This window comes from Phacochoerus africanus, chromosome 1 (genome assembly GCF_016906955.1).
Source record: "Phacochoerus africanus isolate WHEZ1 chromosome 1, ROS_Pafr_v1, whole genome shotgun sequence".
NCBI lineage: Eukaryota > Metazoa > Chordata > Mammalia > Artiodactyla > Suidae > Phacochoerus > Phacochoerus africanus.
The window spans coordinates 121,000,106-121,019,214 of record NC_062544.1 but is presented as its reverse complement, the minus strand read 5'-3'; the positions used below and the strand labels follow the sequence as shown (position 1 = coordinate 121,019,214).

General features: G+C 38.0%; 1 protein-coding gene across 10 annotated transcripts in view; it reads left to right on the top strand.

The window, feature by feature from the left end:
• Positions 1-334: 334 nt before the first annotated feature.
• CFAP20DC (CFAP20 domain containing) overlaps positions 335-19,109 on the top strand; it is a 269,749-nt gene continuing 250,974 nt past the window's right edge. For 8 of the 10 annotated variants that reach the window (XR_007134556.1, XM_047778319.1, XM_047778358.1 and 5 more), the window contains exons 1-4: positions 335-719; positions 3,052-3,141; positions 6,230-6,323; positions 17,498-17,570. Coding sequence is in view for 8 of the 10 variants with exons in the window: in XM_047778319.1 (XP_047634275.1) it covers positions 699-719; positions 3,052-3,141; positions 6,230-6,323; positions 17,498-17,570 (278 nt within the window). In the remaining 2 variants the exon portion in view is untranslated. Of the gene's footprint in view, positions 720-3,051; positions 3,142-6,229; positions 6,324-17,497; positions 17,571-19,109 lie in introns of those variants that run through there. The other 2 variants (XM_047778337.1, XM_047778379.1) reach the window with 2 other exon arrangements.

The following is a 19,109-nucleotide window of genomic DNA, read 5'->3' as shown; positions in this document are numbered from 1 at the left end:
GAGTTATCACTGTTTATGACCAGGTGACAGGTTTCCTAGTAGAATCCAGTACCTGCAGTAGCTCTTAAACCAGGTTAAATTTAGTCCTTTCGGCAAGCACAGCTCCAAACTAAAACAAGTTCTGGTTGCAGATTTTGCCACTCAAGCTTTCCAGGAGAGCCCCTTGGTTGCCTGGGCAACGCCTACGTCACTGCGTGGCCTCACGTGTCCTTTGGCGTGAGCCTCAAATAGCGCAATGCGCAGGCGCCTCGTGAGAGCCAATGGGAGAGGTCGGAACATCAGGTCCCTTTCGGCTCCTCCCTTTTCAGATCGAGTTCGGGGGGGAGGGGCGGCGGCGGGGGGAACGCGCTGCTTTTCCCGGTAGAGCGGGAGGGCGGTTGTCTGATTCTCCGCGTCTGGGCGCACGGTAACGTAGGCTACGCGCGCAGTCACTCCTCGGGACCATTCGGAGCTCGCCCAGTGTGCCTGCCCCGACTCGGGCACCACGGAGGCGGGCACTGCGTTGGTTCGGGTCGAGGGCCCTAGGTGGAGCTGACCGGGGGCTGTGAAAAGCCTGGCCCCGTCGGGGCCGAGTACTGAACTCTTCCCCGCCGGTGGGGCCCCCCGGTTCCAGCCCGCTAATTTCCATCATTCAGAGTCGCGCTACTCGCTGGAAGCCCTGAACTCCGTGCCCCCCAAGCCCCGGGCTCCCTGCGGGAATGTTCAAAAATGAGTACCAGGTAACCCCAAACGTCTCTCCCTGTCTATAACTTTCTCCTCTTGGGTGAGGTAGCTCATTTTCAGGGTGTAGCCAAAGACGCCCCCCCCCCCATAATGCAGTCTTTCTGGGGTTTAGAAGGACTTAATAGATAAATAGTGTTGACTCAGAAAAAAGAAAGCAACCGACATGTGGGTATGTGATTTTTAACTTTTGTTCAGTCTTCAGCACATTACTTCTTAAAGTGTAGGGATTGCCAGTGATTTTGACCAAAATGCAATCTTAAACTCCAGCCAGACCTCCTGAATCGGCAACTTGAGGGCAGGACCCATAAACCTTGAGTTTTAACACTATTGAGGCACATTGGTAATTCCAAAGCTATTTAGAAGAGAGCGAATCAGTGAAGGAATGAATGATGAAGCCAAGAAAGAAAATAAGCGCTTTGGCCATGGACTATTGTCACTTTCCCAAAAACTGGGGATCAGTTATTCTCAAATACTGAGTTACATTAGGACCACTGGGAGTGCTTTTAAAACTGCAAATTTCCTGACCCTATCGCCAGATTGCATAAATCAGAATCTCTGTAGATGGAGCTAGTTTGTTTACCTTCATAGCAACTTACTGCACTTCGTTCTGAGGGTCAAGCTCGCACTGAAGGAAACTGCTCTGGGTCTTCCCTCAGTCACCTTGAGTATCCTGGAGGGTCTGCTGCTTTCCTCATCTCACTGGGCATCCCCCTCAGTCCTAATCTCCTGCCTTCCTTTCCTACCCTCTGTCTGAGGTTACACGCTTCCTAATGTTTGCCATCTTAGTTCTCTTGTTAAGATGAACAATTTTGTCCCTGTGCCAGAATAGTCCTTCTCTAGTCATTCCTCGTAGCTTCTACCTTTGCAACAAATACTGCCTGCCTTCTTGTGACTGTCCTTAGAATATTCTGCAGTTTCTTTCTTCTCATCCATTTGATGTCATTAAATGTGTTAGAATAATTTTAGAGACTGTCTTTCATTTAATGCCAGTAAAGTATAGTTATAAAAGAACATATGTCCGCTGTGGGAAACTTGATAGCCAGGAGATGGCAGAAAGGGGAGAGTAGTTTTCTATCCGAGCAGATGTAAGGATTTTTGTCTTAAATAAATAAAAAAGAAAGCTTCCTCAGACTCAGACCTAAAATCATTGTGAGATATTACCTGATCCCAGAAGCAATAGTAATTCTGTTCCACAGTTTACACATAATACTGCCTAAGGAAAAAGAAATTAAATGTCTAACTTTTAAGTGATTATGTGTTAAAACTCAGCTTTTTATTATTGAGAAAAATCAGATTTGCTTGTGTGCTGCTTGTAATTCAAACAGGCCACAAAAAACCCTATGTTTAATCATATTTCAGATTCTCCATTTCTTGCAATTAACCCTTCTCAGAGACAATCAACTTTAATTCCTTATGGACCTTCAGTAATGTATTGAGTTTTTACATGAGCATTTCCTTCCATGTTCTCAGATTTACAATAGGGAACATGTAGCATATCTATAGAAACTAGTCTCTGTTTTTCTTATACAGATTTTACCGATCTCCAAATTAATTCATACTAACTTTATAAAAAGATCTTATTGGAATCAAAGTAGAAATCACTTCCTCTCCAAATCCAGCCAAAGCATTTTTTATTGACCCACTACTAAACTATTCAGTTTACCCTTTTTTGAATAATCGTTATGGCACTAATGAGCCCTTACCATGTGCTTGAGAGTTTATGTTTTGTACCTTATGTAATCTAACAACCCATTTTATAGATAGAAAATCAAGAAGTCAGTCAGTCCGAGGTCAGATAGTTAAATCAATGGGCAAAGCTGGTATTGGAACTGAGGTTAGTGTGACTTAAAGTTTGTAGCCAGGAATAGTTATCAGAATTTATTAGCCTGGCTTGAGAGTTGAGTTTAAACCCTTTAGATTGTGTTGAATAGAATATTTTGTAAGTATGATCTATACATGTGGCATAAATGAGCCCTTACTCTACAAGATTGTTTGACATGGGATTTATTTAATGTTTATCACGCTTTAAAATTTTTTTCTTAAACCATTAATCCATGGTGACCTAAATCAGAATGGTTGTGGCTTAGATACAATCTAGGTATAAAGTAGGAGTAATGACAGGGATAATGTTTCCTCTCAGATCTACTTAGGGTAGATCTGCGCACAGACAGATCTGAGACATGTTTGAATTACAAGCAGCACACAGACAGATCTGATAATGTTTCCTCTCAGACAGATGGCTAGAACAGTGGTTGTAGACTGTATGGTAGATACTATTTACTTCTCAGCATGGTCTTTCACTTTAAATGTTTCTTTTTTGTTTTCTAGGGAGGTGCATTTGTTGAAATCTTTAGTGCTCAGGGAAAAAATCCTGGAGCAAAATGGAAGATTGTTGGCAGTCCATCTGTGATTTGGAAAGTAAGTGTTAGAAATTAGAGCCACTTAAATCCTGAAAAGAAATGAGTGAAGGTTATAACAAAAAAGGCTTGGTAAGATTTCAGAAGCAGTTTTTCTGTTCATTCACTTCAAAACGCTTTCATGACATTATTGGCTGCAGCCTCCTCAGATATCTTTCCTCAGTCGTTGAAGACTTTGCGGCACAGCTCAGCCCTTCTCTGTATTCCAACTCCTGCTGTTCGTATTTTTTAGGTGACTCAAATATCTACGAGGAAAATCTCCAAACCCTAGGCTTCTCAGTTTCTTGATTTCTTCATCTCTAATTACCTCTTTCACTCCATATCACGACCCTTTCCTACCCTCATACTTTGTACTTTTTCACCAGAAATTTCAGAACCTGTGGAATTACTGAGACCTTGAGACATGCCTCTGAGCCCGTTCTCTGATTATTTATTTATTTATTCTGCTTTTTAGGGCCGTACCTTTGGCATATGGAGGTTCTCAGGCTAGGGGTCAAATCGGAGCTGTAGCCACTGGCCTCTGCCATAGCTACAACAACATGGAATCCAAGCCTCATCTGCAACCTACACCACTGCTCACAGCAATGCTGGATCCTTAACCCACTGAGCAGGGCCAGCGATCAAACCTGCATCCTCGTGGATCCTAGTCAGGTTCATTAACCACTGAGCCATGAAGGGAACTCCATTCTCTGATTTTTTTTTTTTTTTTGGTCTTTTCTAGGGCCGCACCCTTGGCATATGGAGGTTCCCAGGCTAGGAGTCTAATCTGAGCTATATCCGCTGGCCTGTGCCACTGCCACAGCCACAGAAACGTGGGATCTGAGCTTTGTGACCTATACCACAACTCATGGCAATGCTAGACCTCAACCCACTAAGCGAGGCCAGGGATCGAACCCAAAACCTCATGGTTCCTAATCAGATTCCATAACTACTGAGCCACGACGGGAACTACATTCTCTGATTCTTAATGCTGGCTTGCCTGGTTCCTTTCACTATATTTGTTCTTCAACCTAATAGAGACCATCAGGCCACTGACCATTTTACTTTTCCACTGTGTTTAGATTTATTTATTTGTTTGTTTGCTTATTTGGGTATTTATTTTTTCTGTATTCACTTTCTTTTCTCTCCAGCCCAGAGTCCATGGTCCATAATTTCAGTCACTTTCTAGTGAAGACCTTGGATACCCCTACTCCTTGTCCTTTCATCATGCCTGCCTAGCTAACGCCAGCTATTTCTGAATCTCCAGTTATCACTCTTTTTTGTGGCTGAATCTGGGTTTCTCAGTATTTTTGGAGAAAATATCTACAGTCTCTCCAATCAATAATACTATAAATTAAATGTGAATGGCCCAGGAAGTTCTCATGTTCTCATAGTCTCTAAAATGATTCTTTCTCCATTTCTCTTTCTTCCTGTACAATTGTGAGAAAAATACCTTTCTAAGGACCTATGGGTAGTTTTTCTATGGATAACTTTTAAAAGCTGCTGCTGATTGAGTACTTAGTGTTTGCCAGCCATAGGATTGAGCACATGGCATGTTGTATAATCTATATAATAGCCTGTATCTCACAAGGTACCCTTATCCCTTCTTATGGATAATAAAACTGAGGCACCGTAGGATTAAGAGACTTCTTGAGAATTACCTAGCTCTTACAATAAGTGAAAGTTAAATGGTGCTGTGAGGGTATAGAGCAGGGAGATTAGGAAAGGCTTCCCTAAGGAAATGATACTTGATCTCTAAGAGCTAATTAGGTACCACATGGAGGTGGTAGAGAGAAGAGCATTTCAGGCAATGAGAAAAGCAGTTACAAAGTCCTTGCTTTGGAGAGAGCTTAGGGTCTTTAAGAAACTGCTAGAAGGTTATAGAGACTAGGATGCAGAGTGAGGGAGAGTGTGAATCAGGAGATGCAGTCTGAAAAACTGGGCAGGGGCTAGACTACATAAGGGTGTATGGCCATGATCAAGATTTTGGTAAGCTGTTGAAAGGTTATAGTATATGCTGAACTTGTGTATAAATGAAATAAATAATACACTTGATGAATGTATGTTCATTTTATTTTGTTTTTAATTTATTGGTTGATTGATTGTCTTCTTAGGGCTGCACCATGGCATATGGAGATTTCCAGGCTAGGGGTCGAATCGGAGCTGTAGCTGCTGGCCTATACCACAGCCACAGCAATGCCAGATCTGAACCACATCTGCGACCTACACCACAGCTCATGGCAATGCTGGATCCTTAACCCACTGAGTGAGGCCAGGGATCGAACCTGCATCCTCATGGATGTTAGTCAGATTCGTTTCCTCTGAGCCATGACAGGAACTCCCTTATGCTCATTTTAAATACATAAGAGATGCTATTGTGATGGATATAATACAAATTTATTTAAATCTTACTTAATTCTTAGCATCCATCAGTTATAATGCATTTCTTAACATATACAAAAAGGAAGAATGGGAGGATCTATGAAATATTTTATTGTGAAAACAGGGTCTTTATACTTAAAGATTGGAAATTGCTCTAAGATTAATAAAAGTAACCATTTCTTAATGATGTTTCCATTGGACTCTCATATAGAAGTTTTTCATTTCCAGGTTTGTTTTGTTTATGCTAGTTTTTTAGATGATCTTAATTATAACATTTTAATTTGTACTGATTTTAAGTAAATGATGTATAGAACTTCAAGTTAGAGCACTAGCAAAATAAGGCAATGATTAATTCTATGTGAGACGCAGCCCGAAACTGAGGAACTTCCAGACTGTAGATGGTTTATTGTACTGTTAAGAGGAAGTGATATTCAGCCTCTACTATTAGACAGAAATACATAGAACAGTGACTTGGGAATCCTTGAAGTTGGAGAGCTTCTTATCGTTTGGATGAAGAGTGTCTTGATATAATAGAGGATTTGCTAAGTGGCTAAGTGTGGTTTTTATATTCCAATCCCCAGCAAGTCTTAGTGTAGTAGTATGATCAAGATCTGAGCATATTTTAAGTCATTTGAATGTGGGGCTTTTTTTTTGTGGGCTTGATCCTCTGATTTTATAATAAAAGTCAAATAAAATATGCAAATACGGCTGTTTTTATTTTTCTGTAGGAATATGATAAAGAAGTTAAAAGTTTCGTGTTTGTTCTGGAAGGCAGCAGCCAAACAAATAAAATTCAGTTACCGAAAGAGAATAAGCAAATCCGTAAGTGAGATTTTTAATGTTGAAGCTTAACATTTGATGCTTGAAGTTACACTTTTAAGAATCATAAATAGGCATATTAGTTTGATTTTTACTGACATCCGTTGATGTAAAGTAATGAAATTTTTTTTAAATTTAGGAAGTAACTTTATGCCAGGCTTTTGAAAATAGATTCTGCTTCATTGTTCATTAGAAATCTAATTGTGTTTTAAAGATTTAGAGGATTATTTGATAGCCATTAATTTAGAATAGTAGTGGCATTTATTAAGCACTTACTGTGTGCCAATGACTTTCTAAGCATTTTATATGTTTTAATTCTTTTTAATCTTTACCATAGCTCTTTTATGAATAAACACACCAAGGTTGGTTCCTCATAAAGATTTAAGATAGTTAAGGCTAAGCTTTGAAATAAACTCATGAGTTACTAAATGATAGTAAATTAATTTGTGAGAAAAAAAATTTATGTAAAATACTACATAAGGCATTTATTTAGTAATATATCCACTTAGAAATCTTTATTTTTTTTTAACCATCACAAACCTTTAACAAATCTTTAGAGATATTAATATCTAATAAGTAAAGATATAAAATGTGATTTAACAAAAACCCAAAGAATAGATTTTAATTCTCATCTATTTTGGAAATTAGGATCAGAAATTTAAATCAGAAGGGTCGCTGAGAGATCCCATAAATTTACAGTCAGAAGCACAGTTATTAGCCAACTGGGGTTAAAATTCAGAGTTCTGCCACCAATTTAGACTTTGCATACACTGATGTGATTTAAGAAATATAATTTATCAAAGTCATTATTAAGATTTTCATCTTCTTTGTCCAATATTTAACTATAAATTTCAGGTGATTTAGCAATTGTAAGTAACCAGTTATTTTTAATATTTTTATTTACTTCTTTCATTTATTAAGAGCATTTATTGAAAACCTATTTTGTACCAAGTACTATTAAAAGACCCCTTCTTGGTATCTGATTTTTCTCATTTTATTTCAATTTTCTAAGATTTTATAGGCCCTGTGTTTTATCTACCATTTCAGTGTATTATGTGCATGTTTTAGATTTCTAAAATGTAAACCAGGCTATTGAAATTATAGATGGAAAATGATTTATTTAAAATAGTATCTTTCTAAATAAGGTGTGAAACAGATCCTCAAAGAGAAGGTATTCTCATTGTTAAAATAATTTTTATTAATTTACTATCATTTTAAAAATCACAATTTGTTTCATAGTTCCTCTGTTTTTAATAGCTGAGGGTTTTTTTCATTTCTGCATAAATTTATACTGATAAGTGAGGTAAGCTAAGATGAGCCATGGAAATATGTCTGAAACTATAGAGTATTCTTTAACAGAAACATAGTCCATTGTTTTTAAGAATATTGACTTTGTGAAATAGACACTTTTGATTTGCTGGAACATGACTTTGCTCTAAACCAGTGTTCTTTTTTTTTTTTTTTCTTATTGTTGTCCTCTCCTTCCATGCAATGCCTTTAGCATCTATGCATGTGATGATGTTATTGACAAAATCAAATCACTTCTAGTAATCTTTCTCATTTGGCTCTGAGAAAAATTTCTCCTCTACCAAAGGCTCGGTGATTAACAAGCTCCCCGTTCTTACTTTTATCTGATTTTTTTTTTTAGAAATAAAACAGATTTAGTGTGTTATAGTTGCTTTTTTGAAATGGAAAGATAATAGCTTTAATTGGAATAAACAGGAAACTTCTAATTGGAAGAAACAGGAGAATCTTTTAATGTATTTCTTATACAATGCCCTGTAATTAAAAATTTAATCTAGCTTTTCTGTGGTATGTGCAGCACTGTAACAAATGAAACAGTTTATATAGTCTGCCTCGCATTAATGCCTATAAGATTAATTATTTGGATTTTTTGATAATAGAAATTTACACTTATTTCACTTGTATAAAATGACCTTCCATGTGAAGTTGTTATGGTTAAATTTAAATTTAATGGCATGCCTTGAATAGAGAATTGGCTTTTAGTTAACATTTCTAAATTAGGTTCAGTTATCATTATGTATTCCTATTTTAAGAGTAAACATCCACTTTATTTATGCCAGCTTGACATTAAATACCTCATATGTATCGCCTGCTATATTAAGTACCTATGTAAAAAGTTTAATAATGAAATCCAACATTTTTAACTTTTTATTTTAAATAGTAGTATTTCTGAATTATATTTGAGCATCTCTAAATATGTCAAAGTTTTTTTTTGTTTTGTTTTTTAAACTCAGCATCTTATTAAATAAAGGTGTGATATTGATTATTGGATTGTATACTTCTCTGGGGCAGGACTCATAAATCATCTACTTTGTACCCCTAATTTGGTGTATCATATGTAGTTGGTGTTTAGTAATTTTGTTAAACTTAACCATACTAAGAAACTGTAACCATTTAGATTATATATATATATATATATATATTTACTTTTTAGGGCCGCATGTGGGGCATATGGAAGTTCCCAGGCTAGGGGTGAATAGGAGCTGAAGCTGCCAGCCTACACCACAGCCACAGACACAGCAACTCAGGATCCGAGCTGCATCTGTGACCTACACCACAGCTCCTGGCAACACTGGATCCTTGACCCACTGAGCAAGGCCAGGTATCCACCCCATATCCTCATGGCTACTAGTTGGGTTTCTAACCTGATGAACCACAGTGGGAACTCCCACAGGTTATAATTTCTTTTTCTTTTTTTTTATTTTTTTTATTTTCCCACTGTACAGCAAGGGGGTCAGGTTATCCTTACATGTATACATTACAATTACATTTTTTCCCCCACCCTTTCTTCTGTTGCACCATGAGTATCTAGACAAAGTTCTCAATGCTATTCAGCAGGATCTCTTTGTAAATCTATTCTAAGTTGTGTCTGATAAGCCCAAGCTCCCAATCCCTCCCACTCCTTCCCTCTCCCATCAGGCAGCCACAAGTCTCTTCTCCAAGTCCATGATTTTCTTTTCTGAGGAGATGTTCATTTGTGCTGGATATTAGATTCCAGTTATAAGTGATATCATATGGTATTTGTCTTTGTCTTTCTGGCTCATTTCACTCAGTATGAGATTCTCTAGCTCCATCCATGTTGCTGCAAATGGCATGATGTCATTCTTTTTTATGGCTGAGTAGTATTCCATTGTGTATATATACCACCTCTTCCAAGTCCAATCCTCTGTCGATGGACATTTGGGTTGTTTCCATGTCCTGGCTATTGTGAATAGTGCTGCAATGAACATGCGGGTGCACGTGTCTCTTTTAAGTAGAGTTTTGTCCGGATAGATGCCCAAGAGTGGGATTGCAGGGTCATATGGAAGTTCTATGGATAGATTTCTAAGGTATGTCCAAACTGTTTTCCATAGTGGCTGTACCAGTTTACATTCCCACCAACAGTGCAGGAGAGTTCCCTTTTCTCCACACCCCCTCTAGCACTTGTTATTTGTGGCCTTATTAATGATGGCCATTCTGACTGGTGTGAGGTGATATCTCATGGTAGTTTTGATTTGCATTTCTCTATAATTTCTAATTGTAACCAGTTGGCCTTGATAATGAGACTTGTAAATCATTAGACAATTAAATAAATAAATCCATGCTACTCTTAACCCTGTAATTTGTTATTTAGAGTTGCCCATGTGAGAAGCACCTGTTACACATAAACATCTGTCATTTGGATGATCTGCCTGTTTGAGGCTATGCTTGAAACCATTGTATTCTCTGCCTGTGGCATCTGAATCTAATGGATCAGCATCCCTGGAATCTTGTGCTGATCTTAGTTTCAGCCGCTCTGGTGAATGAGGTCATCTTTATAAGGTTCCCCTCAGCCTCCCCCTGCCCAAATTGGTATTTTTTAAAAAATAAACTATGACTCCCTCTTTCTAAAACCTTTCAATGGCTTTGATTTTCCCACTGTACTGATAGTGCTCTTGTCAAGATCACTGATGCTCTCTGTTTTGCTGAATCCAGTGGCCACTTCACAGCCCTCATTTTGCTTAACATACCAGCAGCATTTGACAAAGCTAACACGCTTCTCCTTGGTATAGTACTTTCTTCACTCATCTTCCAGGATGTGCATACTCCTAGTTTTTTTCCTACTTCAGTGGTCTTTCTGCTTAGTTTCCTTTCATGGTTCTTCCTCTTCCCTCCAACCCACCTTAATGCTACGGTGACTCTGGACTCAGTCCTTGACCTTCTTGATCTTGAACTACATTCACTCCCTTGGTTTGGGGCTCTAGTTTTATTTGCTTTAAAGGTGGTCTCTCTTTTATACCAGCTTACATTTCCCTTAAAATATTCTTCATTTTAAAGTCCATTTTGTCTGATATGAGTATTGCTACTGCAGCTTTCTTTTGATCCCCGTTTGCATGAAATATTTTCTTCCATCCTCTCACTTTCAATCTGTATGCGTCCTTAGAAGTGAAGTGGGTCTCTTGAAGACAGCATATATATGGGTCTTGTTTTTGTATCCATTCAGCCAGTCTATGTCTTTTGGTTGGGGCGTTTAGTCCATTAACATTTGAGGTAATTATTGCTATGTATGTTCTTATTGCCATTTTATTAATTGCTTTGGATTTGGTTTTGTTGCTCTTTTTTCTTTCCTCCTTCTCTTGTTCTCTCCTCTTCTGGTTTGATGACTAAATTTACCGTTGTATTTGAGTTGATTTTTCTTTGTGTATCAGTTGTAGATTTTTGGTTTGCAGTTATTCTGAAGTTTTCATATAAGAGTCTATATGTATATGAGATTGTTTTAAGTGGTTGTTCTCTTAATTGCAAGTTCGTCTCTGGTGTCCTGCATTTGTACCCTCCTCTTCTCATGATTTCTGATTTTGGTGGTATAATTGTGTATGGATGATTTCATGTCTTTACTGTATATATACCTTTACTGGTGAGCCTTGTCATTGGTATTATTGTTTCTGGTTGCAGACTTTTCTGCCTAGAGAAGTTCCTTTAGTATTTGTTGTAAAGCTGGTTTAGTGTTGCTGAATTCTCTCAACTTTTGCTTATCTGTGAAGCTTTTGATTTCTCCTTCAAATCTGAATGAGAGCCTTGCTGGGTAGAGTAATCTTGGTTGGAGGTTTTTTTCCCTTCATCACGTTAAGTATATCATGCCACTCCCTTCTGGCCTGCAGAGTTTCTGCTGAAAAATCTGCCAACAACCTTATCGGGGTTCCTTTGTATGTTGTTTGTTTCTTTTCCCTAGCTGCTTTTGAGATTTTCCCTTTGTCTTTAATTTTGGTCAGTTTGCTTAATATGTGTCTTGGGGTGTTCCTCCTTGGGTTTATTTTATATGGTACTTGTTGTGCTTCCTGGATTTGAGTGAGTGGTTCCTTTCCCATGTTAGGGAAGTTTTTGGCTATTATCTCTTCAAATATTTTTTCTGTCCCGTTCTCTCTCTTCTCCTTCTGGCACCCCTATAATACGGATGTTGGTGTGTTTAACGTCGTCCCAGAGTTCTCTGAGACTCTCTTCATTTGTTTTCAATCTTTTTTCTCTTTTCTGTTCCACATCTGTAATTTCTGTCCTCCACCTCGCTTATTTGTTTTTCTGCCTCCTGTATTCTGCTGTTGTCTGCTTCTAGTGAATTTTTTATTTCAGTTATTGTATTTTGCATCTCTTCTTGTTTAAGTTTTATATCTTGTATCTCTTTGCTTGGTGTTTCCTGTAAGTTATCCATCTTTGCCTCCAGTTTATTTCCAATGTCTTGCATCATCTTCAGCATCAACAGTCTAAAGTCTATTTCCTGGAGGCTGAGAATCTCCTCCTCGCTTAGCTGATTTTCTGGGGTTTTTCCTTTCTCCCTCATCTGAGTTATAGTTCTCTATCTTTTCATTTTGATAGGTATTTGGTGTGGTGACCTTTTTACAGGTAATAGAGCTGTAGCCTCTCTTCCTTCTGGTGTCTGCCCCCCTTGTGGCTGAAGTCAGTATGGGGGCTTACTGTAGGCTTCCTGATGGGAGGGCTGATGCCTACCCACTGGTAGGTGGAACTGATTCTCATCCCTCTGGTGGGTGGGGCTTAGTCTCTGGGGAGATTAGAGGTCACTGTGTTCCTGAGGCATCTTTAGGCAGCCTGTTTACTGAGGGGAGGGGCTGTGATCCCACCTGGATTGTTGTTTGCCCTGGGGCTTCTCAGGGCTGACTGACAGGTTGGGCCAGATTTTCCCAAGATGGCCACCTCCAGAGAAGGGCACACTGATGAATATTCCCAAGAGCTTTGCTTTCAGTGTCCTTCCCTCACAACAAGCTGCATTCACCCCTGTTTTCCCAGGGTGTCCTCCAAGAACTGTAGTTATGTTTAACCCAGATTCCTATGGAGACCTCCCTCTGCCCTGGGACCCAGTACACGTGAACTCCTTGTGCGCCTTTTAAGAATGGGGTCTCCATTTCCCCCAGTTATGTGGAGCTCCTGTGCACGAGTCCCACTGACCTTCAATGCCAGATGCTCCAGGGGCTCTTTCTCCCAGTGCCAGATCCCTACACATGAGAGTTTGATTTGGGGCTCAGAACTCTCACTCCTGTAGGTGAGTCTCTGTGAACCAGTTAGTTTCCAGTCTGGGGCTTCCCACCCGGGAGGTATGGGGTTGTTTATATCATGAAATCACCCCTCCTACCTCTTGATGTGGCCTCCTCTTTTTCTTCTGGAGTAGGATATCTTTTTGAAGGTTTCTGGTCCATTTGGGTGGAGATTTCTCAGCCTTTAGTTGTGAATTTTGTTGTTTTTAGGAGAGAAGTTGAGCTCTGGTCCTTCTATTCCACCACCTTAATCCCATCCCTGAGCTGCTTCCATTTCTATCCAGCTTTGACTCCTCTGCATTTACATATCTGAGTTGTGCCCCAAAATCCAGACTTGCATTTTCACTTGCTTACCTGACATTTCTACATGGACAGTTTTACTCTAGAAAATTTTCCTCCTTTTCCTGAAGACTGCCGCAACTTAGTTGTTAGCAATTTGTCTTTCAGCTGCTTACACCAAACTCTCTTAAATCAGCTTGATTTTTCCTTCTTCTCATTTAACCATTAAGAAAATCCTGTTGGCTCTGTCTTTAAATTGGATTTGGAGTCTGCCTCTTGCCACCTCTCTGCAACCACGGAACCATCGTGGTCCAAGCCACCCTTATCTTATACTTCGATTATTGCAATAGTCTTCTAATTAGTCTTCCTGTTTCTGACTTGTTTCCCTACAGTCTGTTGTCAACTTAGCAGCCAGAGTGACGTTTTTAAATAAGGCACTCTTCTGCTTGAAATGCCCGATCTCTCTCAGAGTAAAACCCATAGACCTAAAGGACCTTGTAATACCTGCTGCCCTCTTAGCTCTCTGACCTTATCTCCTATTACTGTCTCCTTGCTCACTTTGCTTCCACCATACAGATTTCCCTTCTGTTTCAACCATAGCTTGGTACCTTAGCACCTTAGCATTTTTTCACAGCCTTTACCCTCTATATAGGGCTTTCTTTTCCTAAATAGCTACATGGCTCACTCTCTCCCCTTTTTCAGGCCTTTACCTAATAAAATGTCACCTTCTCGGAGTTCCCACTGTGGTGCAGTGGGTTAAGAATTGACTGTAGTGGCTTGGGTTGCTGCGGAGGTATGGGTTGAATCCCTGACCCTGCCCAGTCAAAGGATCTGGTGTTACAGCAGTGGCTTGGATTCAGTCCACCCTCTGGGAACTTCCATATGCTGCTGGTGTGATCATTAAAAAAAAAGTGAGGACCCATCCTGACCTGTACTTAAATTATAACCTGTGTTTATGTCCCTTCTCCATTTTTTTTTTTTTTAGGGCCACACCCAAGGCATGTGAATGTTCCCAGGCTAGGGGTCAAATCGGAGCTACAGCTGCCAGCCTATGCCACTACCACAGCAACACCAAATTCAAGCTCATGTGCACCTACACCACAGCTCATGGCAGCACTGTATCCTTAACCCAGTGAGTGAGGGCAGGGATTGAGCCCATATCCTCATGGATACTAGTCAGGCTTGTTAATTGCTGAGCCCAATGGGAACTCCACTTTCTCCACCCTTGATCCTTTTACCCTCTTTACCTTTTCCTGTAGTAATTATCACTATTTAAAATGTCATTTGTTATGTTCTTTTATTGTTTTTCTCACAATCACCAAAAACCGAGGCCTACCAGGATAGAAATTTAGTCTATTTTGTTCACTTAGAACAGTGCCTGACACATAGTAGACATTCAGTAAATCTTTGTTCAATAAATGAATGAGTGGATGAGTGACTTTCCATTGATTGCAAAGTGACCTCTATCCTTCATATCGCTTTCAAGGCCCTGCATGTTGGATGGAGTTCCTGGCTATCTGCCAGACTTAGCTCCTGCAGCTTCTCCTCTCCTGTCTCTCCCTTTAGGCCATCCAGTATACTATAGCCTCTTCCTTCACATAATGGAATATTCCCTCTCTTCACCATTAAATCTTGTACATGGTAGATACTCAGTAAATCTTAATTGAGTGATACATCTAATTTAATCTATACAAATGATCCTATGAGGGGTAAACCTAAGTTATCAACCCAGTTTTACACATGAAAAGTAAAAGGACCCAAGCAGGTTGTCTGATTTGTACAAGGGATATGGAATAACCCAAAAGAAAGGCATAACTCTTTCCTGTTTTCTGTGTTGCAATGGGAAAGGTGTGCCTTAATGTACTGTTTGTGCCAGGACCAGGCTAAAAGCCAGGAAATATACTCAGTCAGACTTATCAGATTGTCTAGTCCCACCTCTTTGGGCAGTGTAACACCTGCAAAATATATATTAAGGTGTACAGCTGTCTTTTGCTCTGATGAAACAACTGTAAAACCACTGTTTAAAAATCTAATCTGATGTTTTACCAGATAAATGTGTCTTAAAATATTCAGAAGAAAAAGGATCTGACCCCTTAAAAAATAGAGTAAGTTTTTATCTCAGGCAGAGAACAGATGTATAAAACTGCAAAAACCTGCATATTTCAGTAAAAAGACTAAATTTTTATGAATTTTATGTATTCGATGGATTTTTTTTTTTAATAGTAGCGACACATTCAGCATTACTTAGAGTGATTTAAAATATACTTTAGACATGAAAAGTCTAGGACACTGGCAGGGGGAAATGTTACTATATAGTTTATTTAGTACTTCTGACACGCAGGATTAGTATATGTCAAACCTTATTAAAGTACTTTTTTTTTTTTTGTCAGATCATCACCATATGGTATTATCATATTTCTTTTAATCTTAGAAGGTTTAGCCTTTTGGAAACTAGGGCTCCTATATATGAGAAAGTTGAATTACAAAGCATTCTTTTTTTTTTGAGGCCAGGCATCTTTCATAACTAAAAATGTTCATACGAAAATGCCTTATATGTGTGGCTCTTTGTGTTTGAGGAGAAGAGTGCTGATTCAGTGAGATTTGTGATATAAATTAGGGACCTTTTGTAAAGACTATTTCATTTATCCTGATGCTCTCTCAGCTCTATTTATGGAGGCCTTTGTGCGATGGAAAAATACTCTAGGGCCAATCAATGGAAGATGGGAAAGAGAGACTGATTAATGGTGGTTTATTTAAGTTGGCCTCATTTTGATATCTCATTTTAGTTTTGTAGTCCAGAACTCTGGTTGCCTTGTTGGCATTTCCCAAAAATATTTCTCAAGAATTTGATTCCTAGAGAATTTTCTAAGGTCAGAGACTGTTACCCCTATTGCTTGCTCTGCTGATGGCTCTTTGGAGCCATTATTTACTTAATATTTTAAGTAAAAGTTATTCTCGTATGTTTGATTTGTAACATGTTAAGCATATTTGATCAAATATCTCTATTGTTTATTATTGTTTAGAAACTAGATTTCAAGTAAATATAGGAACTATTTAAGTTGTTCAGGAATTTTGTAAAAAAATTCTAAACTGGAAGATCTTTATATATAGACTATCCAAAATATGTATTGTTACTTCAAAATAACAGATTTGTTACGCCTACTAAGTTGGAATGAAGAGAAAATAATGTGCAGACCAGTTGCCTTCACATTTTGGGCTGTACTATCAGATTTGTAATAGAGGTTCACAGATATGTCAAGACATCTCCCTTTCCTACCCAAATATCCCACATCAGGAAAAAAGTTCCTAAAGGGCATATTTTAGGAGAAAGTGTTACTAAAGCATCCATTAAGAGCATCATAATTAAGAGATCAAGCAAACGTTCAAAAGCACAGAGGATAGGAGTTAAATGAATGTGTCTGAAGAGATAATATAAAATCAGTTATTTATGAAAGAGTTGTAGACTTAATTTTTCTAAAGTTTCGTGGGTCTTTCTCCAAATATTTTTAATTCTGTTGAAGCTGGTGATGGAGAATAAAAGCTGTCAGTTCTTAATTTGTGACCACTAAAATCAATTAAGAATATGTTAAATTAACAAAAGGTATTGTGAATGAAAATAGTGTTCTTCCACCCATCTTATTATAGACACATTTAAAACCATATGAACTAGATATGGCTCATCAAAGTTTCAGTTGTAGTAGTCATAATTAGAACTTTTTTTGATCTATTTTTTTTGCTCAGTCATTAAGTACAGTTAAAATTGTCAGTGAATAAAAATAATTGCTACATGCTTTTATAACTGCCTTTGTGAGAATCTATAGTTCATATATTTTATATGTGTTTATTGAATGTGTACACTCTCTTACAATCTAATTAAAATAGTAAATAAAATACTATTTTTTAACTTTTCATAAAAATTTCACCAGGCCTACAGATGGGATTTTAAAAGGCAACGTTTGGGAGTTCCTGCTGTTGTGCAGCAGGTTAGTGACCTGGCTTATCTCTGTGGAAGAACCGGTTCAGTCCTCAGCTGGGCACAGTGGGTTAAAGATCCACCTTGTGCAGCTGCGGCTTAGTTCTCAGTTGTGGCTCAAATTTGATCCCTAGCCAGGGAACTTCTCTATGTCGTGGGTGTGGCTGAAAAAGGAAAAATAAAAATAGAAGACAACATTTGTTGTTAAGAGTTTGTTTTGATTTTTCTCAATTTTTTTTGCTTTTACAGTGAGGTCGAAACTCGGGTAGTACGGTTACAGTTCTATATGTTACTAAAATACTAAAAGTTTCAGCTTGTTGATGGCCTGTGATTGTGTTTGTTTATATGCATATATAAATGCTTTGGACATATGAATGTATATTTTCCTCCTCTCATTTTAGTTGGACTGATCCAGAGGTTTCTTGTACTTCAGATTTACATACCCCTGGGACAAGACTTCTCCACCGAATTGCTGTAAGATAAACAGAACTTCTTTCAATGTTTTATGTGTTTTAGGCATTTGATCAATTGAAGCAGTATGAACAGTCATTAATTATAAGTGGCAGTTTTTGCATTAAAGAGCAGTGACTTATCAAGTCGACATGAAGTAATTAAACTAATTTAATAGTATTTCTCAACTATGCTGTAGTCTGGCATTTCCCTAAGGGAGGAAAGCAGATTTCATCTGTTTAAGAAAATATCAAAGGATTCTAAGTTTGACAATAAAGAGCCTATAACTTGAAGAAGTAAGTAATCCAAAAGTTTGAGATTTTAGTTTAAATAATGGGTGATGTTATGTTTTATACTGTCTTCTACTGGAAACTGTATTTGGTTTAAAATTAATTGAAATACCTCATTTTAGTGTTATTTACTTTAGTTGAGAAATAGTGGTCCTTTCTGTTGACAGATAAATGGCTTGGAATATATTTATTTTAAATGGCCTTGCAGTGAACAGATTGTTTAGCAAGAAATGAGAATATACAGATTTTACTCATTTGAGCTATCTGTTGTCTGAGATGATTCTGAGAATGAAAATAACATTCGGTTTGTATATGCATATAGAATGGAATATTGTTTACAATTTCAGTAATGAATTTGTATACTTTTAGTAAACATTATATTTAGAGTATGCTGTTTTCTAATATTTCTTTGTAATTAATAGCTATCCAAAGTCAAAGCTCAGCCTTTTATTTTCCCTGTGGGAGTAAGTGACCTTTCCTATTAATCACATTAATTTTGTACAAGTTACACTGGTGCAAACTAAGAGGAAGGAAGAGCTTTCTTAAAAAATGGGAATAAAATAAATTTGGGGTTATAAATTTCTCTTAATTCAGAGTTCCCATCGTGGCTCAGTGGTTAACGAATCCAACTAGGAACCATGAGGTTGCGGGTTTGGTCCCTGGCCTTGCTCAGTGGGTTAAGGATCTGGCGTGGCTGTGGCTGTGGTGTAGGCTGGCGGGTACAGCTCTGATTAGACCCCTAGTCTGGGAACCTCCGTATGCTGCAGGAGCGGCCCAAGAAATGGCAAAAAAAAAAAAATTCTCTTAATTTATGTGGATTAAAATATTAATAATTTGTGCATATGTTGGTAAAATATTAATATTAGCTAATAATCTTGTTTTCTCAAATGATGAAGGATAAAAATATAAACAGCTTATATTTTTGTTTTATTCAACTTTAAATCTCAGTAAACTAAGCTTTTCTATTATCATCTGCCATGTTAATCAAGATTCTTTAAAATAGTTCTTATAGTAACAAGACCAAAGTAACATTTGATACTTTCATGTATCATCTTCTAGTTCTGCAGAAAAAGCAATTTTAAGGCTCTAAACACATTCTAAAAGTACAGAGTGCCATATAAAGCTTTATTTCAGTGTAGGGAAAAGTGGTTTCCTATCGAATGGAAGAAGGCACATTGTATTTTATTTTTAAGTTTGTTAAGTTCCTTACAAAGAAATCTAATCCAACCCTCTTATTCTCCTGATCTCTACCACCTATACCTCGAGATTCTAC